The sequence below is a fragment of the Epinephelus moara genome, chromosome 20, assembly GCF_006386435.1.
Source record: "Epinephelus moara isolate mb chromosome 20, YSFRI_EMoa_1.0, whole genome shotgun sequence".
Lineage (NCBI taxonomy): Eukaryota > Metazoa > Chordata > Actinopteri > Perciformes > Serranidae > Epinephelus > Epinephelus moara.
In genome coordinates, this window is record NC_065525.1 from 45,522,851 (window position 1) to 45,550,372 (window position 27,522).

General features: G+C 41.9%; 2 protein-coding genes across 2 annotated transcripts in view; one reads left to right on the forward strand and one right to left on the reverse strand.

Annotated features, from left to right (window-relative positions):
* Positions 1-8,053, reverse strand: part of LOC126407745 (leucine-rich repeat and transmembrane domain-containing protein 2-like) — a 12,503-nt gene extending 4,450 nt beyond the window's left edge. The window contains exon 1 of the mRNA XM_050072931.1: positions 7,722-8,053. The gene's annotated coding sequence lies outside the window, so the exon portion shown is untranslated. The remainder of the gene's footprint in view (positions 1-7,721) is intronic.
* Positions 1-27,522, forward strand: part of LOC126407356 (voltage-dependent calcium channel subunit alpha-2/delta-4-like) — a gene marked incomplete at its 5' end in the record, with an annotated part of 135,442 nt that overhangs the window by 100,456 nt on the left and 7,464 nt on the right. The window contains 4 exons of the mRNA XM_050072155.1: positions 16,062-16,123; positions 20,304-20,318; positions 20,740-20,784; positions 20,997-21,059. Coding sequence (XP_049928112.1) covers positions 16,062-16,123; positions 20,304-20,318; positions 20,740-20,784; positions 20,997-21,059 — 185 coding nt within the window. The remainder of the gene's footprint in view (positions 1-16,061; positions 16,124-20,303; positions 20,319-20,739; positions 20,785-20,996; positions 21,060-27,522) is intronic.

Consider the following 27,522-nt stretch of genomic DNA (forward strand, 5'->3'; position numbering starts at 1 on the left):
GGGGGGGGGGGGGGGGGTGCATGAGAGATAACGCTGCAGAGAGGTAAAGAAAAGTGCTGTCACTCCATCATCCCTCTGTAGCTGCTATAAAGAGCCAGTGAAAAGCTGCCTCAAGGTCTTTCTTTTGTTGCAGGTCTTTCTTTTGTTAAGTTGGCACAATGATGCCAGTCACTCTGCTGCGGCCTGCGTGAGGCAGGAAGGTGCCTCCAGGCCACAACTGACATTACAAAACAGCAGAAATTACAATGCAGGTAGAGAAGGGAGATAATGGGAGGACATATGGAGAGGCACATTCCCAGAAGAATATTTGACGTCACTTCAAATCATCAAGAGACCAAAAATTAGAAGTGTGAGAGCTTTAGTTCCCAGATGATAATCACAAGCAAAGCCTCTGCATGTGGATGGAAGATAATGGACAGTATGTACTGATGCTCAGGGGCTCTGCAGACATTTCTCACCAGAAAAACAACAGCATTGGTAGCTTGTTTAAAAGTGTAAAGGAATACTTCATCCCCAAAATGATCATTTGTATATCAGTTACCCACCAAGAGTAACCTTCAGTTTGCGAAGTAACTTTAATTATTTATTTATTTGCAACAATTCGTGCAGTATAATCCAAATCATATACTTGGTACGTGCATTTGAACTCTATTCACGCATTCCACTGAAATCCCGCCTCCCAGCTTGTTCATTGGTCAGGAATTCTGGTGCCACTTTTGCCTCTTTTTACTTTAATTCATCAAGAATTTTCTCCATCTTTTGGATTCTTCATTCACCACGGAGGCATGCGTGAAAAACAAAGTCTTTTCCTCACAAATCGGATGTAACATGAGATGAGTAACTGATCTACAGTGATCATTTTGGCAGATGAAGTATTCTGTCGAAGCAAACTGTGTTTATGTTTCTTGACGTGAAGCAACTGAGGCAGAAGCAGCGATATGTCACACTACCACAGACCCTCTGAAGGAGGAAGTCAGGCAGTTGGATGGGAAATTCAGTTTGCTCGAATCCCCCTACCAGCAGCCATTTGGCTAAATACAAGCTCCAACATACTTCTCAGTCTGCACAGCAGTCGCTCAGAAACTTTTGACCTGGACAGATTTTGCATATGATAATAATGACTTTTGACAGTAAGTTGGATCAACCAGTTGGCATGTATGACGAGTTGTTGAGACCTAGGGAGTCCGTGTTACAAGCTTCTCTTTGAGTAGCTACCCGTAACACTCTGCTCTGCATAGATCTTAGATTGATTGATTGATTGATTTGCGGGTCACAAGACGTCTAGATGAAATCTGGGATAAATTTTTTAGATATTTATGTTAAATCTAACTTTTTGATCATTAAATAGTCTTAAATTTGAATTTGTGAGGTTTTATCTAATTTCATTTATCATTTTTTTAAATTAATGTGAAAATATATGAAGCCTTTCTAAGTAAAGTCCACATTTATAATGTTACAAATCTTATTACTTGCCTGCAATGTTTACCTGCGATTCTTAAAGAAGTAATTCATGAGTTGAAAAAAAATCTGTCCAAAATTTAGTTGAAAGGTGTCTCGAACAAGTCTTAGAAAGCATTAAATTTAACTGTCTGATACCTGTAGTCAAAGAATTCAGATTTTTTTTTTTTTCTTAAAAAGTTACCCAAACTGATAGGCTAAATCGATTATCAGATTTGTCGGCGATTAATTTAATAGTTGATAAATAATCGGTAAATTGTTGCAGCTCTAACTTGAATGTCTCATCCCATTGGATGTGTGTGTGTGTGTGTGTGTTTACCATAAAGGTAGGTAGTTTTAAAGTCAGCCCAGAATGAACACAAAGCAAATTTTAGAAGCCGAACAACAGCAACAGAGATCAGTGGAAAACAGACGTAGGGGCGAACAGATGCGAAACAGCATCAACACTAAGTTTGTAAATGTCTCAAAGCTTTATGGCTATAAACATGGAGACAAAAGTAAAAAGCAGTGAGATCAGTCAGAGCCTGAGCTGCAAAATGCACTTCAGAAAATGCTCATATGAGTCACACAGATATCGAGTCTTTTGGGAACCCTTCTTGTCCTTAAGGTACGAGGACTTGTTGGTTGGTTTCAGGTATGTGTGCAGCACTCCACTAACATGCCGTGAAAGACAATAAAAAATCCACAGGCTTAGTCACAGTTGTGAATGACAGCTGTCAGTCACTAAGATCTGCTACAGCAGCCTGTAAGAGGATGAGCAGGGCCTTTATCAGATCACAGGGCATCCTATGGAAAAGATGACCTCTGACCTCTCACTGCCTGATGTTTGGAACAACAGATGGACTCTGAGTCATGTTACACGTTTTAAAAGCAGGAGGATTTACAGAACAACGTGCTCTTGTCCTACATAAATCCTGCAGAAGGAGCCGTGTAGTAGAGAAACAAACTCCACCTTGACGTCTTTGTCTGGAGACTTTTACTTCAACAACACTGAACACCATAAAAACACTCCACACACTCACTGCTGCATGCTTACACACACTCCAACACTTCTAAAGCTGCGAGCTGAGGACCAAAACAAAAGCAAAGTTGGTATGTCATCCTCTGTTTATCAAGAGCTGAAGTCGCTCCTGGCTGCTTTGCTTCTATTCACCGTCTCCCTCTTTATGCATTTGTCTCTTGAGCGAGCACTCCTCTCTGCACCACTTGGCACCTCTTTCTTTTGGACTTGTGACTTTTAAGGACTTCACAGAGAGTGTAGAGGCTGCTGGGTGTAGGTTGAGGACGTCACATTCACCTTAACTCAAACTTTAGGAGGGTTATCTGTGAAATAGTCTAGCAACCTTTCCAGGCCAAAGAGAATTAAGGACTTTGTACTGTGTTGTGCATTTGTTTTATTTTAGGATGTAGATACTTTTATCCACAGTAAGTTAATAAACTGTAACGTTAAAGATGGCGGTGTGTCTCGCCACGTTTACTACTCAGCCCTTGTCCGCTGATTTAGTGTGTTGAATCAGAGTTGGCGGAGCCGTCGGTGAATGAAATCACTCTGATTGGCAGTTCAACTCAGCGCACGAGAAGAGAAACGGACGTAAAGAAAGCAAACAAAAGACTAAAGTCAAGAGGGCATCAGATCGAAACAAACGTGTAATATGTTAAGATGTTTTTTTTTTTTTTTTAGCCTTTAAACTTTAACCAGTAATAATTTCTAATTGTTTACGTTATTGTTTGCTAGCGCACGGTAAATATCCTTTGAGACCATATTTGATTGAATAGTTGATGATATTGGACACTCAGTGCTGTTGGTCACTAAGTGCATTGATAAGTATAAATCTCTATTGATCAGAGATGCCTCATAAAAGCAGCACCTTGAAAATCATTGTTTTCCTGTAGTCCAGGCTCATCACTTCATCCATGTTTTTCCAAAATTTCATTGTGGATTTTATGTCATCTCATGTCAGTAAGTTGTTTCCTGCTTCAAAAGAACACTAAAACAGGAAGAATCCTGTTGTGATACCAGCTCAGAAAATCCTTCCACACTCACAGACAGTGAGGACAAAAATGTCCTCAGCTCCTTCTGTGTTTGATATTTATAAAGTTTTTGGGAAGCAAACAGCTGTTGAAACAACTTGTCAAAAGCACCATCAGCCAGATTAGACACCGCCCACACAGCAGCGGCGGGGTCACAGATTAAAACTGTGGTTTCAATCCCCGAGTGGAACAGACGCCTGTTCGGGAGCCCAGATGGTGTCGGAAACAACCGGTCTCTGTTTTCTGTTTTTACTGTCGTGTCGTCATCTCACATCTGCTGTTTTGTTGAGACTTTAGAGCACTTTCACAAGACCTGTAGTAAATACACAGTCGTATGTTGTAAGTACACAGTAGTCTGTAGTAAATACACGGTATTATGTTGTAAGTACACAGTAGTCTGTAGTAAATACACAGTATTATGTTGTAAGTACACGGTAGTATGTTGTAAATACACGGTAGTATGTTGTAAGTACACAGTAGTCTGTAGTAAATACACGGTATTATGTTGTAAGTACACAATAGTCTGTAGTAAATACACAGTATTATGTTGTAAGTACACGGTAGTATGTTGTAAATACACGGTAGGTTGTAAGTACACGGTAGTATGTTGTAAATACACGGTAGTATGTTGTAAGTACACAGTAGTCTGTAGTAAATACACGGTATTATGTTGTAAGTACACAGTAGTCTGTAGTAACACAGTAGTCTGTAGTAAATACACAGTATTATGTTGTAAGTACACGGTAGTATGTTGTAAGTACACAGTAGTCTGTAGTAAATACACGGTAGTATGTTGTAAGTACACAGTAGTCTGTAGTAAATACACGGTATTATGTAGTAAATACACAGTAGTATGTAGTAAATACACGGTAGTCTGTAGTAAATACACGGTATTATGTTGTAAGTACACAGTAGTCTGTAGTAAATACACGGTATTATGTTGTAAGTACACAGTAGTCTGTAGTAAATACGCGGTATTATGTAGTAAATACACGGTAGTATGTTGTAAGTATACAGTAGTCTGTAGTAAATACACAGTCGTATGTTGTAAGTACACAGTAGTCTGTAGTAAATACACGGTATTATGTAGTAAATACACGGTAGTCTGTAGTAAATACACAGTAGTCTGTAGTAAATACACGGTATTATGTAGTAAATACACGGTAGTATGTTGTAAATACACAGTAGTATGTTAAGTACGTGTTAAGTACACAGTACTTTGCCTCATAAGCAGCGAGCTTCTCAGGACGACAAACAGATGATGGCATGACGCACTTTATGGAGGTCCAACAGTGGCTCTGAACAGCTGTTGGTGTTTCTGTCTGAATTTAACTGACCGTAAATTTCTGTCTTTTTCTAACTCTGAACTGATCATTTAATCTCTGATCGATCTGATTGATTCTACGCTTGGGCTCTTATGTAAACATCATCATCAGTGGCTGTGCACTAGGAGAGCCTGCTGGTCACTTAGCTCACTATCAGACTGTGAAGCCCAGAGGAGGTATTCTGTTGAGCTAAGCACCATGTCAGCAGCTTCAAACCAAACTGCATTTTCCTCTTTAGATTTTCTGTTGATACAGTTTAAGTTTAAGAAACATTTTAGAAGGAGATTCACCGTTACCCACATTTGTATAATTCATCTTTAAAGGAATACCATGACAGCTGAGACCACTGGAGTGAAGTGTGGATGGAGAAATGCGCATGTGTATAAATGGAATCTGCACGTCCGGTACAAGTCGGCAGCTGTCCACAGATGTTCAGTGCGGAAAGTATGTCGGAGGCTTTGTACATCAATGGTCTGATGACACAATCACAATCACTGCATATATCCAACCTGGTCTCACTCCAAAGTCATCGATATCCGACGCTTGGGTGGTGACTTGCGGCATCAGACACTGACGAAAGGCACTAAAGTCGGCATGATACGCAACCGGTCGCCATTATAGTTTAACAGCGCTCAGCGGCGTCAGGGGGCCGTGGCAGGACAAGAACGAAAGTTAAGGCAGCGAAAGTCCAAGTAAGGTGGGCGGGAGTTTCAGTGGCTGGGTCCAACAAACACAACTTTCAGCCGGGACAGCGGTGTTCGTGTCCCATAAGATTATAAAGCCAAACCCTGTTCGTTTTTCCTAAACCTAACCATGTGTGTTATTTATTTGAGGAAAGAAAACATGAATTAGCGGCATTGTACCAACCAAGAGACTGTATGTAAATGTTAAATTTCCTGTGAAAACAGAAGTGTATTATGAAAACAGACAATGCATGTAACAGGCAGAAGTTGACACGGCGTCCCAGAACGTCAACAACCAACACACCCAGGGTACCTTGGACGTCATATGTGGAAAGTCCATGACCAAACGTGGACACGCCAGGGACAAATAACAATGCCTTAAGCTGCAGTTCTTCTAATTGCCACCAGGAGCTACTCCAGAAACGTGTGGCCAAATTTAGGTGATTGGGAAACCCCTTCAAATTTTCCCAAAAATGCAAAGCTGTATTATATTTTTTTGGCTCTGAGTAGCTAATTTTACATGTCGAATGTTTCCCTTTCCTTCCTTTGTGGCAGTGGAAAACATCAGCTGTGTTTTCAGAAGTTGTTTCACGTTTCGGGATTAAACCTGCAGCCGCCCGGCCTCAAATTAACTTTAGCGGCCTCTCTTTTCCTGTTTGTGGGTCGACAAAAAGCAGCAAAGCAGTCATTTTTGTGCATGTGGAAATGTAGTGGATTATTATCTCGATTTAGATCTCAGCTGTTGGGATTCTGTCGCTGAAGTCCTGCCGATGTGATGTTCCCTGCTTCATCTGCAGTGCATCGCTCCGGTTTCCTGGGCTCTAACGTGGCGTCCCGCTAGCTGCTTAATGGCCTCTGACAGGCAGCCTCTCCCCCCCCGGTGGCTGCACTTTTCCTTCAAACAGCCTGAGAACGAGGCAGCCAAGTGTTTCGGTCCAAAAGGCCGAGAGCACAAACACACTGCAGCATCCACACTGAGGCAGGACGAGTGAGGAAACCACAGAGAGCAAACAAACAACCAGAACACACCAACTGACTGCACACACACATGCTCACTCCCACATGCTTTTAGACTCTCTCTCTATTAAAAGCACAGGCATACACGTGCACAATATGGCCAGAAGTATGTGGACAGCTGAAGATTCCAGTTAACATCTTGATAAAAACAATGTTTATTCAAGTGCTGCTGTAACCGGTTTCAAAACCTGCTGCAGGGATTTGTTTCCATTCAGACACAAGAACATCAGTAAGGTTCAGTTCTGGTCATCAGGTCGGCTCACAGTCGGTGTTCCAGTTCATCCCAGAGGTGTTGGATGAGGTCGAGGTCAGGACTCCACTTCCACATCAAACTGGGAAAACCATTTCTTTATTGAACTGACTTTGTGTGTTGAAACAGGAAAGGGACAAACACAAACTGCATTGACACAGCATTGTCCAAAATATTGTGTGCTGTCGACTGACAGAAAACTAACAAGCAACTATTTAGTTTAACCTTAAAGGGACACTATGTGCTAAAGTGACCCCAGCTTTGTTGCTCAGCTTTTCGCCTCGCTATATTTGCGTTTTTTTCAACGCTCTGTCAGCGATTTTCCTGATTTCCTCTTGGATGTCTGCTACTTCCTGTCTTACACCTGGCTGCTACCTTTTTACCAAATCCTGAACTCACCTGAGCGCTGTGTAGGTACACGCCCAGGAGCGTCCTGACCGCAGCAAAATAAGAGAATCCAGGCAGAGGGCAGAGTCTCTGCAGATAAATACACCACCACACAGAGAGTGATGACTGGGAGAGTTTACTTTTGCACGAGTCGTCACATTGTTTTGTTTTTTGGGAAAATCCTGTTGTTCCGACAAAATAAAACATTTGATGATGTCACCTCAGGCTCAGGGAGCAGGGAAGTTTCTCACTATTTTCTAATCTTTCGTAGACAAAACCAAAACTGATTAATCTTGATAATAATCAAAATGGATTAACAATGAAAATAATCATTAGTTGAAGGTCCAGTATTCTGTAGCCCTGAGATTTCCCTTTCTTTTAAGTAAAGGGTCTAAATGAATAAAATACAGTAAAGTATGTGGACAAGATGTCCACTTACTTCTGGCCACATAGTGTACATGCACACAGATACAGGACACACACTCCTCTCACTTTCAAAGGCACATTACTGTACATTTAGTATCTACACACACACACACACACACACACACACACACACACGCCGCTCACCATCTGCTTTGCTGCTTCAGCCTCCAAACAGAGAAAGAAGACAGAAACTGTTCTTCTTCTGCTTCATCTGCAGCGGTCACAAAAGAAGAAGAAGAATCTGAAGCTCGTCTCTCTTTAAAACCAAAATCTGGAATTTCAGATCTGAATCCAGAAACCAGACTTGGTCTTCAAGGACAGAAACTGGTCTCAGCACAAAAAGACAGAAGCTCAAATCCTCGATGAAACCAGAATCTGAAAGCTGGACTGGAGTTTCATTCCAGATCAGACGCAGCTCTTTGTCGTTGTCTTCCTCCTCTTCGTCCACATCGCTGCTCTCTCAGCTCCCGCTGATCGTCTCTGAGCTCCTGTCCAACACACACCCCGCCTGCCGACTGAGGGCGAGCAAGAGGGAGAGAGAGAGAGAGAGAAGCCACATGCCGCTGCTAATGGTGTGTGTGTATGTGTGTGTGTGTGTGTGTGTGTTGAACGTGTTGTACTGAGCGTGTAATGTGCATTAAAGCAGAGTTTGACAGAAATAGTAACAGTGTTGCAGCTGCAGGCTGAGCTCTCAATGAATGAGACAGAGACACTGTAGTATTTCTTTGCAGCACTGTACCGAATGTAGGGCTGGGTGATATGGCCTTAAAATAATATCACCATATTTCAGCGTATTTTTGTGATAACGATATTCTTGACAAAATGACAGAGTAGTAAAATATATATATGTATATATACATATGTATATTATTAATTTAAGAACATAGAACAAACTACGTGATGTAGTTTCAGTTTGCTTCAAATATTCAGTAAAAAATAAGCAGAAATTATATCTAATTTCTTTAGTTTGTGAACAACAGCAGTAACTCAGAGTGAGATTCAGATTCTGTTACAATATTAAAAGTTCAACTAAATCAAATCTGCCACTAATTACACATTTAAACAGCTCCCAAACACAAAAAATGTCCCCTGGGATCTATATATATAAATCAACAGCTGATTTCCTTCTTTTAGTAAAATCCTAAATGACTGAGTTGTTTTTTTCCACCTGGACCTTTATGCTCTGCCATTTCTCCTCTAATCATCAGGCTGTAACCTGTGACAGGCTGTTATGATACCACAACTATCAAACATTCACATATATGGAGTTTATTCATGTAGGTTGACATCACCAAAGGTTTATGACAGAATCAGAGAGGAGAGGGAGAGACGCTGTGCTGCTGCCAGAGGAGCCGCTGAATGAGTTCCCTCTGAGCGCTAAGAGAAGTAAAACATTCAGGACGACACAGTTTATTCCACACTACTGAAGCTGCTCCTCTTTTTGGAACCACCAAGGAGTCGCTAATAATTTCACTTTCAGCCATGCTTGTTGTTGCCGTGGGTAACAGTATGACATCAGTATGTCATGATACGTATCTACGAAATTGGCTGCATGTTCAGCTGCAAGTCAAAGCCACATTTGAGATGTCACAAACACTTTTATAAAAAGAGACTGTGATCAATATAAAATGCAAAGACAGGGATTATATTCTCCTGTTAGAAAATAAACAGCTGCACAACATGGAAATGAAAAATAATCTCAAATGAATAGCAGGGCTGTACGTTAACTTTTTGCACACAGCGCTGGAGCTACAGAGGTTTAAAGGTTTGCAGCACAGGACACTAAACTATAACATGAGTATAAAGCCCGTTTCCACAGAGCAGTACGGTTCAGTTCACTTCAGTGCCCTTTTTTTCTGTCTCCACAGTGAAAAGTTGTGGATGGTCCCAACAGAAGCGTTCCTTAGCGTCCCCATGTTTGGTCCCCCCTCTGTTGGGGTACCTAGCACACAGATCTGGTACTAAAAGGTGGAGCTAGAAACCCTGCAGTCTGATTGGTCAGTAGAGGCTGAGTTGTGTCTGGTTTTGAGGCTCATGTAACCACTGTTCATACTGTGGAGTCTAATTTCCTAAAGCAGCTGCTTACTGTAGATTTTCTCAAATAAACAGGAGGAAACGGTGCATATGTAAGGGACTATTTTCAGCGGTGGATTAATCCACATTTGATGCTCCAGTATTTGTTGCAGCAGGACGGTGTGTGTTGGGGATTGAGTCAAAATAAACTACAGTGTGTGTGTTCATGGTAATAAAGGAAGATGTGACACAGTGTGACTCACTGATGTGTTTTTATCATCAATAGAGGAAGAAGATAAATCAGGCTGCAGACACACACACACACACACACACTGTACTTATTAGAAGAAACATTCACTGTTGGTTTTGATTCTCAGACAATAAGACAAAGTAAAAACGTCACCAGTCTTTAATCCTGATTGTAAGGAAAGAAAATGAGCGTAGAGACCGGACTCCACTCACAGAGACACAAACACAACGTCTCTAAATAACTGATTAAATCCTCTTCAGCCATCACTGGTACTGATTTTACCTTACCTTTACTTTCATACTGCTCTTACGTGAACTAGTTTTATATTTGTATATTTCATTATCTAAATGTTTCTCCTTAAAATGATCATTTCATTTACTAATGTGAGCGTTTAGTTTATTGTTCCCTTCCATTGTTTTAGGTTCTCTATCAGCACTATTTTTTTCTTTATAAAATCCATTCCAGTGAAATCTGGACGCCCAGTAGCTCAGTGTGTGGAACGGGCACCTGATGTCCAAAGGCACTGTCTATGCTGCAGAGGTTGTGGGTTCAATTCCAGCCTGCTGCTCTCTGCTGCATTTGAACTTTTGACAGAGCCAGGCCAGCCTGCTTCCAGTCTTTATGCTAAGCGAGTCATTGCTATGTTTCCAGAGGCTTATTAGGCACCAAACGTGGTTTTTGTCTGGCAATCTATGGCTTTTTACCGGCGGGGATAGTGCCACATAAAGCAGGTATTTAATGCCAAAACACGATCTTTTCCAAACCATAAACAAGTGTTCTTTGTGCCTAAACTGAACCACACAGTAACCACAGCATTGTTAAAACGTAAAGTTTCAACGTATCCGCTACACAACAACATACAAATGTAACGTATCCATAGTTTGCAGGAACGTTTCATGCTAACGTTCATGCTGGGGATTGTTGACATTTCATTGAATTCATTTATTTTTAGGTTAATACTTTTTTGGATGCTGCAGCGTTGTTACTTCCCGCTGTGATGTCTGCAGTGTCACACTCTTGTTTCAGATGACATGAAACTGGATCAGATGAAAATGTATTGATTAGCTGTTTGCAGCAAACATGTAGCAGAATCCATAAACAACAAATACAGTTAACAGCAGAGATGATGAGGAGTGTCAAAAATCACAGGAAGTTAGGTGGAAATAAAAACATGATTCAACACCAGAGCTGTGATGGAACGTGCAGAGAAAACCTGAGTAAACACATGAAATATGAAGAAAAGTGTAAACAGTGCTGGTAGAAAATTGGATCATAAAACTTTAATGTTCTTAGGGGAGCACTTAAACAGACTTTATTCCTGCACTCGGCGCCCAGTTACATCACACAGGAGGAGTTGGCTCGACTAGTAAAATAAAAAGCACACATGCAACAATAACAATGCAGATTCTGTCATCATGAACTCCTCGTGCACGCTGTGACGTATTTATAAGTTTGCTTACTGACGTGAGGTTGAGAAGTAGAATAAATGTGTGGGGTGTGTTGTTGTCCCATCGCGGACTCGTCCTGCAGACTGCAGCAGAAACAGTGCAGCTGCAGCGCTGAAGGGCGGCGATAAGGACGCTGCTGACAGGAAAGGAGAAAAAAAACAGAGAAATGAAATCAAACAGCGGAGCAAAGCCGCAGACCACTGAGTCTGCAGAGAGGCTATTTTAAAAAGAATGAAGGAGAGTGATGCTTTAAGAGGTTTAGAGGACCCAAAGGTCACAACACAAATGCAGCGTCACATTTCTTCCCTCTGCTACAAACATCCTGCTGCACACTGAGCCTGTAGACGTCAAAACTTGACTTTTAAATGACTCGTTAAGCTCTCTGTCGCGCAAACAGGGATTTCTCACTGACTTCTGCATCAAGGGCAGCGCCTAACAGCGAGGGTTGAACTTGTTTACATGGAATAACAAAGAAATGAATGTTCTCCTTTTATCAGTCTGTGTTAAGTGATGAATTCAAACTAAAATATCTTCATAGTTATGAATGCAGCAGACCGTCCTCTAAAGCATGTCCCTATAGGTTGTTTCTACAAGCAGCTTATTATGACTCATATTTACATTTATTGTAGGCGGCGCCCTCTAGTGGCCGCAGCAAGCCTCAACGAACTGCATCAGGCTTTAAAGCTAAATTTATATAGTGGTCAAAAGTGGAATTACATCGTCTGGGTCTGTCCCATGATGCCATGGGGCCACAAAAGACTTTTTCCCATAGACATTGTGAAAGAGTCGTCTGTACATCAATGGATAAATAGATACTTTTTTTTTTTTTTGCATCAAAACTGCCATGAAATGACTTGTTTCACTATCAGGATTTGATCCAGTTGGTCCAACAACATTTTGAAAGTCAAGAAGAGCCGCACAAGTCACTTTGCATTTGCCCTGTTGGCCCCACAATGCGGAAGATCTGGGTAATTTTATATCACAGAAATAGAGCTTTTTTGGCTTTATGCACCACTGAGCAACTTTCATGGGAATGAATGGGGACCATTTTACGTATTTACGTATGTCAAGTCTGTGGTGGCTGTTCATGTCCTGTGTGAGACCAAAAGTCAACGTTAGGTTATTTGAACTTACTTACATAATGTACTCAAATCTTGTCTCGTACATAAGGTAAGTGAAATACTTAATATATAGACATTAGACATATTTCTGAAGCTCTGAGACATTAACAGTAGATAGACTAGCAGATTGAGGGACAATGAGATTTATGCTCGCAGTTGAAAAATCTCAAATTGATCCAAACAAGAAAGAATCTGTTTCACTGAGCTAAAACACAACAGATCAGCTATATGAGCTGTACACATGCTGCGTCTTTAACTGCCTGAGAAACACAAAGTCAGTGCTTTTGTGCCTTTTTTGTGCTAGCTTTCAAGAGCGTGGCAGCAGGATGTGTCTGAGGCTGCTAACCTTAACAAGCCTGTTTACCTGAAACCCTGAGAGCAGAGCTGATCTTCTTCCAGGAGCTGTTTATAAGTGTGTAGGCCTATCGTTCGTGGGACAGATGTAAAGCTCTGGGTAGCCCTGCACTAACATGATCAACTTCTCCGTGTTTGTCAGACTGAATATTTACAGAAGAAGAGAAAGATATCTGTCAGCTGTGATTGGTTGGTCCTTGTCACATGACGAGGACCATGAAGCACTGCTTCATTCCAACAGTTAAACTCGATTTATCTCAGAGCACAGCTGTCACACCCTGAGGCGTTGGGAACACGTGCACACTGCAATGGCGTCGCTCTGGCGCTTGAACGCGCCTGCCACGCATCTACATTAAAAACAATGAATTTGAGGGCGCAAAAAACGCGGCATGGTGTGCGGCCCCTTAAACATGTGTTGAATGTTCTTATGTGTCACAAGTAGTTGAAAGGAAAAGTTAATAGGTGAAAGGTACTAACAAGAAATGATGAATGACGAGGTGTTCAGTTACAAAGAGGAAGTTCATTGTCTCTGCACAGCCAACTGGAACTGTTGATTCTCTGTAATCATCCAACATTAATGAGTGTTATTCTGTTCAAGAGTCGTGGTTGTTCAGGCGACAAGTTGTGACGACATCTTGGAGGAATAAATAAAAAGTTTTATTTCCCAGTAAACCAAATATAAATGTCAGACTTTGAGCTTGAATGAAAAAGAATGAGACGTCTCTTAAAATCAAAAGGAGGTAACTAATTTAATATCCTACGCTAAATTCCTCTGTACTCTAAACAGACGGCAGTTATTTCTTCCTGCACTGCAGCATCGCCCAAAAATCTGCAGCCGCTGAAACGTTCAGTAACCAGAAATCAAAGGTTTTACAGCTGCTCCGCTTTCCAATAACACCAGTCCACAAGAGGCTCGACATGTCGCCAGGTATCACGTGTGTGTGTGTGTGTGTGTGTGTGAGTGTGAGTGTGTGAGAACTGTGTGAGGAACAGTTTTCATTATTGAAGTGACAAAAACCAGTTGGAGATTTTATGTTGGTCAGAGTGGAAACGACCCCCGCTGGTCCTTTAACACCGCGGTCACAGAGCTGACGAGCTGCTGCAGTCGAGGCCACCGGCTCAGACCGGATCTTTGTATCTCAGCAGGAACGTGGTGTTTTTTAATTGCTCTGCTAGTGACTTTTTTAAAAGTTAATGAACTGAAGAATCTGGTGGGAGCAACAGCAAAAATACAGTTTGACCAGGACTGGATGTTTTTTTTAGGTTTGAGGTTCTTTCAGAGTTTAAAACATTCAATAACAAAATTTTGGCCATGATTCATTTTGACATGAACACGTAATCTAGGAAATATTTTGAAAAGGAGCCTTTAAATGAGTTTTCATGCTTTGGTGCTGTTGATAGCTGAGACATGATGTTTTCACATATTTACGTACTCGCATACGTAAACGCAGCATCTCAAGAACGCTTTGAGGGAATGTTTTTTAAACTTTGCACAGATGTCCACTTTGACCCAGTGATGAACTGATTAGATTTTAGTGTTCAAAGGACAAAGTCACTGTGACCTCATCTGTCTCGCCCTAGTGAACACAATATCTCAACAACAGCTCAAGGGAATTTTTTTCAAATTTCACACGAACGTCCGCTTGGAATAAAGGTGAACTGATTTCATTGATTGTCTCAGACTGTTAACATCCCATCCATGTTGAGTGTCAGATGTTTCCATCAGGGTGGAGGTTTTGCCTTTTCTGAATGTAGCAGTAAGCATTACAGATCGTCTGTTGTCCCGTCTATCGCTTTTCTTAACCAGCAGTGACCACTAATTGTCCATGATTTACCCCTGACAGTGTGTGAGACTGATTCTGTGTGTTTTGTTGTTCTTATAACTACTGTCTGTATCCCAAATTGCCCCCCTGGGGGACATTAAAGTTTTACCTCACCTTACCCTACATTTCGGTGGTCAAAGCTCAAGGTCACCAAGGCCTTGCAGCTGTCTCATTTTCATCAGTGTAATTTTTCAAGAACACTTTGAGGGAATTTCTTAAAATTTGGCACAGACGTCCTCTTGGGCACAAGGATAAAGTGATGAAATGATGACATTTAATATCGAAAAGGTCAAAGGCTGACTTCACTGTGACATCATGATGTTCTGCAAAAAGTTTTCCTGGTATAACGTCTTATCTCAGGAACAAAAGGGGAAAGATTTGGTCAAATATTGAATTGGTGACACTAATCTTGAAACTGTGCTGATTGTATAGATGTTCTGTGAAGCATCCATGTTTGTTCAGACATGGATGTAAATAATAACTGCATGGTGACTGGTGCATGGAGGCAAATTAAAAGCATTTTTGGACCAAACAGTTCTGGGGACCTCCTGAGAGGAGCTGCCCAGTGTGGAGCTCTGCTGAAAACTACATACATTCAAGGGTTTTTTTTTTGTGTTTGCATTTGCACTGCCAAGAGGAACAGGAACAGACGTATTGTACGTCACTGCTCCGTCACTTTCACTGTGATGAGTCAAAATGATCAAAATGATTAGTATTTACACCGTCACATATTTGCTCAGTAGAGTCTGGACTTTACTGTCGGCCCATTGGTCCGTGTGTGTGTCCTTTTTTTCATCACGAGCTCTTGTTTCTTATTTGTGCTGTCTGTGGTTTATATGGCCAACAGGTTTTCAAAAAATGCCGGTTGTATTCCGGAACACGTCATAATGACAAATGCTGGTTCAGCCAGTTTGCATCAAATCAAACCGGTTGGGACCAGATGGGACCAGCAGAACCAAAACCTGACCAAACTTTTTACAAGTTGTTACTGTTGGAAAATCAGATGAACATAATACGAAGTGACAAATCACAATTTAAACCTCTTTAATCTAACCACTGAGTAGGCTGCAGAGGTGAAGTAAAAATACCTCAACATTAGTATGTACTTGAATAAACACCTCTCACACGCATCTGACGTCACTCAGATCGTCAGCTTGCTCCTAAATACTCGCTGTGTACCTCACTGTGATACTCAGAGTAATAAAGCAGCTTCAGTACATTACTGAGGGACTGAGGGCGTCATTACGGCGTCTGCAGGGAGCACACACACCATCAGGCTCATCAGTGTTTACATCCCTTCATTAGCGTCAGGACACGACAGAGGTGAACCCAGGGTCGAATTGATTTCCTGTCCTCCGTCTTTCCTCCACAAACAGCAAACTGTTCAGCTCTGCAGAGTCCATCTTGTCCTGCATCTGTCTTTAATGCGTATATGTGTGTGTGTGTGTGTGTGTGTGTGTGTTTTCTATTTTTAGCTATCGGGGTGCAGATGTCCTTGGATTGGCTGGAAAAGAGGTTCTGGGCCATCGCCAAGCAGGTGATCAGAGGACGCACTCTCACACATGATGGCTGATGTCACAAAAGAGGACACTGACACCAACCTGAACCTTAACTGATAACAGACACTTATCCCTCCAACACTGACCTCAGTCTGACCTCAGTCTGACCTCAGTCACACAAAGTTTCAGCGTTTCTCACCAAAACTCATTGTGTGTTTTCTTCTGATCTAACAAACACGTTAAATGTTCTTCCTTCCTCCATAAAACATTTTGAAACCTCCATTCTTTACACACATTTTATTTATTTTCTAGCTGTCTTTTTCACCGTCTTTCACTGCTGTGTTTCTTGGTGCGCTCTGCTGCCCCCTTAAAGTATTGCGTTAGAAAAGCTGTATGGACACTACAGGCCGATCGATGGTGGATTTTAAATGCTCAGACACACCATGACCTCGCGTCGCCTGTGCCTCAGCTGAAAAGTTGTACCGCAAAAATTGTTCTGCACCTGCATGAGAGGAAATAACTCTTCACACCAGCAGATGGCAGTAGTCTGAATTTGTCATTCAAATAGGAAAAAACCAGACGACCATCATGATGCTAGTTAGCCAGTTAGCACATTAACAACACAATCCAGTGTTGAAAGAACAGAGTGTATTTGCTGTGCGCCAGTAAACAATAACACAAACCATCAGGAAACATTTCTGCTGAAGAACCCTCTCGACTTTAGCTGTAACTTTACTCACTTTCCTTTTTCTTATTGTGCGCTGAGCTGAACGGCCAACAGGCTCCGCCAACTCCGATTCAACATACTCAACGGGCCAAAAAACGCAGACAAGGGCTGACTAGTAAATGGTGCGAGGCACACCGCCATCTTTAACATTACAATTATTAACTTACTGTTTATGAAAGCATCTACATCCTAAAGTGAAACAATGGCCAAAAATGACAATGGAAAAAGGTCTAAGTGACTAATGGGAAAGACTATTAATGAAACTGGCCCAGTATTGAGAGCGAGCGCTGCAGCCACAGTAGTGAAACTACAAATGTAACCCTGACGGGCAGTTGTGCAACATCCGTTTATGTCCAATAAAAGTGTTTTGTTTTGCCACAGACAGGCACAAAGTTTTATTCTACGTGTCTGATAACTTACAGAAAAGACCCTACAGAGGAAGGGAACATTTTCCGTACCTTTTGCTGATTTGTGTCCAAGTCTCGCTCAAGGGGAAGTCTCGTTCTAAAATCTCGCAGACTTTTCCACATTGTCAAACTCAGCTAAATATTCAGCCGTGAAGTTTAAAATCACTTTCTGTACTCCAACACAACAGAATCTCCCCAGCACTCCCTTTCCAACTTTCACTAATGTTTCCCACTGTTGTTTTTGATCACAGTAACAAACAAACAGACCAGTGAAAGATAAGAAACGTTTCATTTGTCTGTAGGATCCTTTCAGTAATGTTGTCAGACAGTTCTAAAAACAATCTGAGCCTGTCAGTGGCAAAAATAAACACTTTTGATAGAGGTAAATTGACGGTGCATAATTGTAGACTGGGGTCATAAACTTTGTCCCCAGTCGACCCTGTTGCATCCAGATGCTCCGTCACACCAGTATATGTAGTTTAGTGACCAGAGTTCAACTAAAATCAGCTTTGACCCCAGAATACACTGAGCTCTACACAACAGGTGTCCACTGGGATTCTAATATTAACAAGAGGCGAACGTTATGGTCGCAGCAGTTTGACTGTTGAAAAGAAAAATGGAGTTAGGTCGTTAAGTTGTGAGTTAAATTGGGAGCATAGAGATGCAGCATGATCTGCACTCAGGCAGAAGTCTACCAGTTGGCGACTGAGCTCGCAGATACTAAGTGTGTCATCAAATTTTAAGCAACACTAAGTTTTCCAAGGACGAAGAAATTATTATTACTGTGTGACCATCCAATAATAATCCTCTGGATTCAGAGGTCATTTTTCTAATTTTCCTTTTCCTTCATTAGGGAGCAGAACCCATTAATTGTGCGCATTAAGTCTCTTTGACTTTTCATATTAAGATTAAGTGGAGTGTGAAGAGAATGAGATGTAAAACAGCTGATTTGACCCTTTAGAGACCAAAGTAGAGATGAATGTTTCTCATGCTCCTCATTCAGCTAAGTTTTTATTGTTTAAGTGGCCTCTTTTCTGATCTTTACAGTTAAAGAAGCAGTGTGTAGGATTTACTGGAATCTAGCGAAGAGGTTTGCAAACAGCTGAAACTTCTCCTGGTTTATTCAGGAGGTTTTTATTGGGAGCTGAATTATCCACACAGGTCTTTGTGTCTCTAAAGCAAACGGAGCAGGTGTTTCACATCAGTATAAACACTAACTGTTTTTCTAATCTGTGGTCATGAGCTTTGGGTAGTGACCGGAAGAATAAGATCGCGGACACCAGTGGCTGAAACGAGTTCCTCCGTAGCGTGGCTGGACAGGAGTAGAGCCGCTGCTCCTTCGCAATGAAAGGGGTCAGTTGAGGTGGTTCAGGCATCTGATCAGGGTGTTACCTCCCTTTAGAGGTTTCCAGGCACATCCAACTGGTAGGAGGCCCCGGGGCAGACCCAGAACACTCTGGAGGGATTATGGATCTGATCTGGCCTGGGAACTGGAAAGGGTCACTGGGAAGATGGATATCCAAAGTACTTGCTCAGCCTGCTGCCCCTGTGACCCCGGCCCCAGATAAGCAGATGAATGGATGGATGTTTTGTCAACGCTCTCGCTGCGGAGCGGCTGCCAACTACAGGGGCCGACATGAAAACCTAAATGTCCCGATGTAGAGTCAGTGTTTGGTCTGTCTGCTCTGGACAACTGTAGAAACATGGCGATCTCCCTGGATAAGGACCTGCTCCCTGCGTAGATATAAACAGCTCATTCTAAGATAATGAAAACAAAAGGATTCTTATATTCTCTGGTGATGATACACTAAAGAAAACATACTTAATGTATTCTATTTGTGCCAATATATCCCCCTAAATCCTACACGCTGCTAAATTTAGCTCTCAGCTCAAAGTGCAGCTCTGTGCTTCGTTAACCCGGCTCTATTTTGGACTCTTCAGAGGTCAGTACTGTCAAGACAGTCTGCTGCAGGTCAGCGGCTCAAATTTACATGTCAGAGTTCATTAAAATTTAACTTTATGGAAAAGCTCAGAGCAAATTTAACCGCACCTTTGAAAGGCAGTCCCAGTGATCATGACGATTCCATTGAGTCTATAAAATCATGACAGATTTTGTAATGAACGCTGGTGTGACTGAGCCCTCAGAGTCTGAGATGACCAAAAGTTACCAGCGTACAGAAGATAAACACTTAACATTTAGGTACCTAATGGATCTTTCCTCTAGCGTCCTCCTCAGGACGGACTTTACCTGTTTTTATTTTCACCCTGCTGGCAGTAAAGATCTAACGGATTACAGCCTCTCCGGGACACTTGTTCAGTTCCAGAGTTTTTAATCATGAGACAGAATTTGTCCACACATTCGACACGAGACAGACAAACACACACACACACACACACACACACACACACACACACACACACTCTCTGCAGGTCTTCGACCTTGTGAGCGTCTCCTGCAGCTCAGTGAAGCAGAGCTGCAGCTGAATGTGTGCAGATGTCCTGCAGAGGTTGATGGTGCAGATCACATTATTAATTAGAGCTGACAGCTGTGACAGGCCGTTTAATGTATTCACAGGGCTGCTTCACTGCTGACATTAGCTCATCTGATCACCTACAGAACACATTCGAATCCTGTTGCCACTGATTTACACTTCCTGAGCTTTATATAACGTTTCTGTCGTTTAAAAACAACTAAAGTCATTTTAAAATAAATCTCTTCTGTCTGACATTAACTGTTCTCTCTGGTCTCTGTGTTTTTGACCTGAGTGTATTTATCATCTGTTGTATTTGTTTCACTGCCCAAGGAGAGCAAAGTCACCAGCGGTTATTTAAAGGGATAGTTCAGGTTTTTGGATGTGGGGTTGTATGGATAGCTTTTAATAGTCAGTGTATTAGCTACAGTAGATGCCAGTCACCACGCCCCCAGTTTGAAGAAGTTCGGCCAAGTGATGTTTTATGTCATTTAAAATGTTCCAGTGTTTAATTATTTCTATTAAACTGCAGTTTAATGATTTTCATACAATTACCCTTACTGTGTTTTTTTCCCTTCACATCTTCCTTGACTCATCACACTGTTGCTTCCAGCCCAGCGACACAGACGTGAGTAAACACTGATTATTGATTCATGTGTTTATTCAGTGTAACTCTTATTTTACTTCATGTTTAGAGTCAAAGTTTATTCAGCACTATTTTCTTTGTTGTACATTTTTGTCTTTTTATTTGCAAACTCTTAAAAGTAATGACTGCTGCGTTGAATTTGTAATAACTTTAACATTTGGTTGAGAAGATCATTCTCTTAATACGACTACTAAATGTTACCCTGTCCCTCACAGAGACAGAAATCATCTTACTTTGTTTGATGCAGTTATAATTTCCTGGTCTTTACCCTCATCTTCCTCGTGTGCATTCAGCTGGGCTGTGAAGCAGCTTCTGCAGCTCTGATGTCAGAGATTCAGCTTGTTGATGTTGTTTGTGATGATATGACGACCTTTGACCCTCACACCTCGTCTCTTTCTCTCAGTGTTCAACCATCGAAGGCGTGTGTCCTCTCAGCTGTGAGAGCATTGTAAGTAATCCTCCCTGCTCTGTCTGCTCGTCACCAAACACCAGTCCTAATGCTAAAAGAAACGTAACGCACTCTTCTTCTCCTTCTCCTTCTTCTCCTTCTCCTTCTCCTTCTCCTTCTTCTCCTTCTCCTTCTCCTTCTCCTTCTTCTTCTTCTTCTTCTTCTTCTTCTTCTTCTGCTTCTTCTTCTTCTTCCGTCTACCTCCTGTTTAGGATCTGAACTGCTTCCTGGTCGACAACAATGGTTTCATCTTGCTGTCCAAAGAGAGGAACGAGGTAAGATCTTAGAGCTCAGCTACATGTGAGCATCACTTTTGGTTGTGTCCCATTGTGCCTGATGGGAAATGAGGTTCACTAAATACTTGTCTGCATTTATATTCATTGGTTATGATGCTTAGTGAACTGTTGGCAGTCTGGTGTTGAGTCAGAAAGATGTCCCATTTTAAAAGCTGCTTTAAACAAACATGAATGTTGAAAAGTTGCTGTTCAGCAGCTCACTCTGGACTTTCAGATGTCAGATTGTTCTTGAAGGCACCAACAAGACAAGTCTTTACAATAATGTAGACCAGCAGATAAAGGTGAACTGTTGCAGGAGGACGGAGGGAAATCAGTGTGATTTGGAAAACATAAGAGAAACTGCAGATGACGTTCTTTAAACCCTTTTGTTAATGAAGCAGGAACACTTCGGCCTGTTTGAGTGTCGGTGTCATCGGGAGGCTTCTCAGCTTCACAGCAGCTCTCTGGATCATTGAATGTGCTCATAAACAACATCTGGATGGCTCACAGGATTTGAGGACAGTTATGGTCTTAATCTGTGCATGTGGTGCATTAGCAGTGAAATATAGCAGCTGCTGCACCTGATGACCTCATCCAGCCGTGGGCGGAGCTCAAACAGAGCGCAGCGAGCTGTCGGATGTATGGCAGGTCGATCTGTCGACAGGTCGAAAATATGTGACTTTAGGTTTTCTGTTGCTTTGAGTTTCAGTCGATCACATCTAATGAACATCTCCGCTCTGAGAGTGAAAGCTGCCCTCTGGAGTTTCCTTGTATAGAAACAAAAGTTCTACAAACGCATTGAATGCATTTGCGCTGATTCAAAAAATGTCTATTTAAAACTGGGCATCATTTATATCCATGTTCATTTGCAGTCTTCCTCATCTATTGTACAAATATATAACTTCAAGTTAAAGGCCTTTAAAGTGTCCCTGGGTGTGTGTAGTCGAGCGGCCTGTGAGCTGCTGTCCATCTAACAGCTGCTCGTTAGCTCTGGATTAACTCAGCCTGTTAAGAGCCATATTATGGAGGATTAATCCAGACCCCACCATGCTACCATAAACACACACACACAGTTCATGCTCCACACCTCCTTGTCTGCTGAAATTATTTCTATTTCATTTCTTTGATCACTCTCTGGAGCTGCAGCTTGTTGTCCGGTTCAGGACTTGTTACCGGGAGTCAAACCTGTGATGTTTGTGCCTCAGAAGAGTCACAGTGACCAAGAGGCTGCCAGCTGTGCAGCATCTGGCTGTGCTAAGGCTGGGTGAGGTTTAGCTGTCACCCTGTGACATCTGTAAGGCTGTGAGGGTCAAACAGGCTCCAGCTTCAGTACAGAGCTGCTGAATAAGTATATATGTCACTGCAGTCCAAAGTCTCCTCTCCAGAGAAACACTGTACAGTGATCTCTTACGTAGATGTGAGCAGGCTGTAAACAAAGGGCTGTAACAGTTTGTTGTGTCTGTGGATCCAGTCATTGAAGATCTCTGTCAAACAGTCTGATTGGGATGATTTGTTTCCAAAATGATGTTAATAAGGTCTTTGCACCCGCCTCGTTTCAGAGTTACAGGTGTGAAGTCTCCCCGGATCAAACTGCACCACAGTTCAATATGTTGATAGTGTGGAAACTTTTTGTTTTTATTTAAAAAAAGAAACAAAACATGATTTAAGACAGGTGTTTTGGTTATGATGTCCTCCCTATTTATATCAGTGGGGGAAGAGCTGCCCCCGACTGAGACTGTTCCTAGTGGACCGACAGTCCTCATCAGGGTCCATCAGTGGACCAACAGTCCTCATCAGGGTCCATCAGTGGACTAGTCTCCTGCATGTTTCTGATATGAATGTAATGATTAAATGATATATATTTTGGTGGTTTGAGTTGAAGGTGTGAGAAAGAATAGTATCAGTAACATTGTTAACACTGTGCTACATTACAGAGAAATACAAACCGTACTAATGAACCTTCATTAATATAGGCCTATATTTTATCTCCAAGTGCACGTCACACCACTGAGCGAGCCGCCTGTTAATGACGCTGTGGGCTAATGGGCATGTAGCTACTTCCATGTTTCAGATGATACGTCATGTTTGTAGTCGACCAATGAAGATGAGTTTACATATCACCTTGGGTTCGTCCTTCACCTTCTCAAAATGATCCCACACTTTGGATTTCCTGCCCGACATGTTATTAACTAGCCTGTGGAATAACCGCAGGTACCAGCCCTGGAAATTAACCTGACTCCTGTCTGACTGCTGAGCATGGACACTTCCTGTGTCTGTCCTTTCACATTAAAGTCACACATGGTCCAGTCATATAGGTCTGGATTTATTTTGACAAGGTGCAGCTCCTGATAGAGTTTCAAGTTTGTTTGTTTGTTTGTCTTTATTGTTTGTTACACAGTTTCAACAAAATCTGAACATAACCTTCATGAAGGAGGATATACTGCAGGACTGTCTTTATTAGCCTGCATTAGATTTAGCTCGGTGTTCCTAATAAACTGAACACTCGGGTGAATTCACAAAGAAGGGATTGCGGTTGCTGAAAGCGCTATGTATTAGGCATCACTTGCAACCTCTGCCTGCCCCGTCTCAAGGTCTGATTCACAAAAGATAATAAAGTGCAAAAATGGCATAAAGTTTCGCAGCTTAGTGAAATTTGCCAGTTTTTTGCATCTGATTACAATTATTCATGTGACAAAGTGTAAATGGTGCCTTTGTGCCGAGAACACAGCAGACAGACAGACTGACAGATACAGGTTCTAATAACCACGCCCACCACCATTGTGAATAAATGAGGTCAAACGTAGCAATAACCCTCTTTATGATTCATTATACATGAACCCACATAGCAGATGGGTCTGGGCCAGATCCGGCATCAAGCCGGCACTGCTGGTCTACTGCTGGCATGGCAAGTGGTATGTTAACCAGATATGGGCCAGGTCCGGCAATGATGGCACCGTTTATGTGATGGCATGCCACATGTGGGCCGATTGTGGTTGGGTTAATGTGGCCCAGATCTGTACACACCACATGTGGGCCGATTGTGGTTGGGTTAATGCGGCCCAGAGTTATGAGGGTTACTTTCAAAACGTACTCCATTACACTGAATACATGCCCTAAATGTAATCTGTTATGTATTCCATGAGATTTTTGCTAGATTTTGCAAAAAAGTCATACAATTTTGAGAAAATTGTATGACTTACTAAGATGTTAGTCATCTTTTAAGTAATAAGATATATGCCTTACCCTTCTCTTAACCTTAGCTGCCTCTGTTTTAACCTCAGGGCCCTGACACACCAAGCCAACAGCTGGCTGTTGGTCAATGTCAGGCCATCAGTGAGCGTCTGTTGCCCTAGTTTTTGTGGTGTGTCCCTCACTGTTCGCACAAGTCAGCTCTTGTGAATTCAGCATGTTGAATCAGTGTCTGAGACAGAGGAGCCTGACTGAGAGAAATCATTTTGATTTGCAGCTCAGCGCATTAGGAGAGAAGTGAAAGTGAGGAGAGCAAACAAACGACTAAAGTTAAGAGGGCGTGAGATCTAAACAAGCTTGATATGTTAGGGAAGATTATATTTAGCCATTGAGCCCTGCAGCAGAAATGGTTCCTAACTGTTGGTGTCATTGTCAGATGGCGCACTGTAATTGATTGATCATGTTGTGTTGTTAATGTGCTAACTGGCTAGCATGCTAGCATTTAGAATCTGTCCTGTTGGTCTTCCAGTGGAATACAGAGTACCATCGCCTGCTGTATGGAGAGTTATTTCCTCTCAGGCAGGCACTAAACGTACGTGCTGGTTGGCTGTAGTCTTTACAGTGTGTTCAAGTGCAGATTTTTAGTCGAGACACAGGTGACTTGAGGGGATGCAAAAGTTGGCCTTGTCGCCACTCGTTCTTTGTTGTCTGTTCAGTGTGTCTGAGCCTTAACTCTTTATAGAGGCCAAGGAGCGAAGGGAGCTAGTCGTGGGCTGATGTCACTGGTGGGCGAGTCATGTCAGCTGCTCACAGCTACATCTACTCGACCAGTTCCACCTTTGCTACAATTACAGTTTCTTTTTGACGTATTGTGAAACTTTAAGCTAAGTTTAGCAGCAGCAAATGCAGAATTGTACAAAACTAGATCTTTGGTGCAGTTGTTTTGGATGATCAGTTTCAGAAAATGATTTATATCTTGAGCAGTAACGGCTGGTAACACCTCCAGTATAACTTCCAGAGGGTAGAGCTTAAAGAAAGTCATTATTTAATTTTCTTTCATTTGTGATGACTGTAACTTCTCACTCAAACAAAGCTCAGTGAAGAGATGTGTTATGAAACTATTGTGTGACATTGTTGTAGTGAATGGAAATCTAACTTCTACACACAGCAGCAAAATGTTGTGTTGTAACCTTAAAACAAGAATCATTTACTGTAGAAGCTCATTTTTCATTATTTGCATGTCTGCTGCGTTCCCAGCGGCCTTACTAAGCAGATATTATGATAAAGTGCTTCCTCCATGTTTTGCTGAGCTCTGGACTTTACAGGAAGTTTTGTGGAAACACCCAGAATCCTTCTCCGGTGTGGTGTGAAGGTGCAGCTCGCGGTGCGTTGCAGGGCTCGGTAAATATTTAATCAGGAGAGAAATTAAGTCAGTGCTGACTAAAAGAAATGGGTCGTAGTGAGGAAGTGTGGTGAGCGGGGTGACGCAGGGTTGTTATTGGTCGTGTGCAGAGGAAATGTCTGTTTGATCAATGATCCTGTCTGAGAGGCTGCTGCAGGAGAACACATCAGTTAGACTGATAAACACAAACTATAATGCCCTGAAATGAAAGGACTAACAGTCAGCAGTCACACCATCATCATCATCATCATCATCATCATCATCATCATCACGGAGCTCCATGTTCATCACACACCAGAAAACTATTGAACAGATAGAGACCATCATAATGCCCAGAGAAGACTTCTCCTTACTATTATTAATCACTATATTTAAAGGTTGTGTCCTCTGTACGGTGGCCATTTTAGGACATCTCAGGTTCAGCTTAAGTTCAGTCTGACACCGTCAGACATTCAGCCTCAGCTGGAGTTATAGGCTGAATCCAAATGTCCACCCTCTGGACTTGTGGACTGATCTCTTGCGTACTTCAATCATACATACTGTGACCAGTTCACTGTCACCACGTGAAGTCTGTGAGGGCAGAGAACGAAAGCCCCTGTTAGACAACCTTGAGACTGTTTTACTCGTTGCCATGGAAACGTTCAAGTGAAGAGTGAAGAGTTGGTTCAGTACCCTGCAGATAACAAGATTTAAATCCCATGTATAAATAACATGCATTTTGATATTTCTACATATTTCTGTATCATAATGATGTTGAATATTATTTTCGGGCCTACGCGATTCAAGTAGAGTTTTGTTTTTTTAGTTGGCTATTGGAAAAAAACTACCACGTCACGTCTGTATTACAATGAATTGTGGCTGATTAAATCAGTGAAATCTGCTTGAATCCCAACAGTTGGAAAAATGTTCCATTTGTCTGACAGCCCATTATCCCCAAACACAAACGTCCACTGCTCCAAAAAACACACATCCTGTTAATCACAACCGCATGGCTAATCATGTTGTATTATAATGGACCTTCATACTATGGCTAAGGCATGACCGCCCTGCTCTGCCTCTGATTGGCTGGTACTTGTTGCCTTAGTTGGTTGGGTTGATTAGGTTCAAGCTAGAGAAGTGCGATTGGTTCGGGTTAGGTGAAAATATCAGAGGATGGCAACTAGAGGCAGAGTAGTGAAAAAAAAATACCACAGAAGCTACAGCAGGCAGTCAGACCGCACAGATGGAAATTCAGTCTAATGGTGCGTACACACCAAATGCAAAGAACATTTTTGCCTCACGTGCTAGTATGAATACAGCCGCTGGAGTGTTTTTTTGGAGTATTTAGCTACTGGCAAATATTCACAAATATACAAATATAACAGCTGTGCTTACTAACTGGGGAAGACAGTTAATGGCTAACCTGGTTTGTTGTAAAGTACAACTAATTGCTGGAATCAAGTCAAGTGAACACAGAGGCTTCGTGTTCTGACCAAGCAACACTCTTTATTACCTTATTACCTTTATTACCTTTATTGCCAAGGAGGTTATGTTTTCGCCGGTGTTGATCTGTTTGTCTGTTTGTTTTTTTGTTTGTTTGTTTGTTTGTTTGTTTGTCTGTCTGCAAAATAACTCAAAAAGTTATGAACGGATTTTGATGAAATGTTCAGGAAAGGTGGATAATGGGACAAGGAACAGATGATAAAATTTTGGTGGTGATCGGTTGAAGCAAAGTGGATAAAATAATATATAAAATCTATGGTCTGACAGCCTCAGCAGCAATTAAGATGGTGAAAATAGCGCCATCTGGTGGCCGGAAAGCACGTCTTGTTCTACTTGCTAAATATTGTTGTAATTCTAAAGTTGAAATTAATGTTGTGTGTTGGAAAAAAA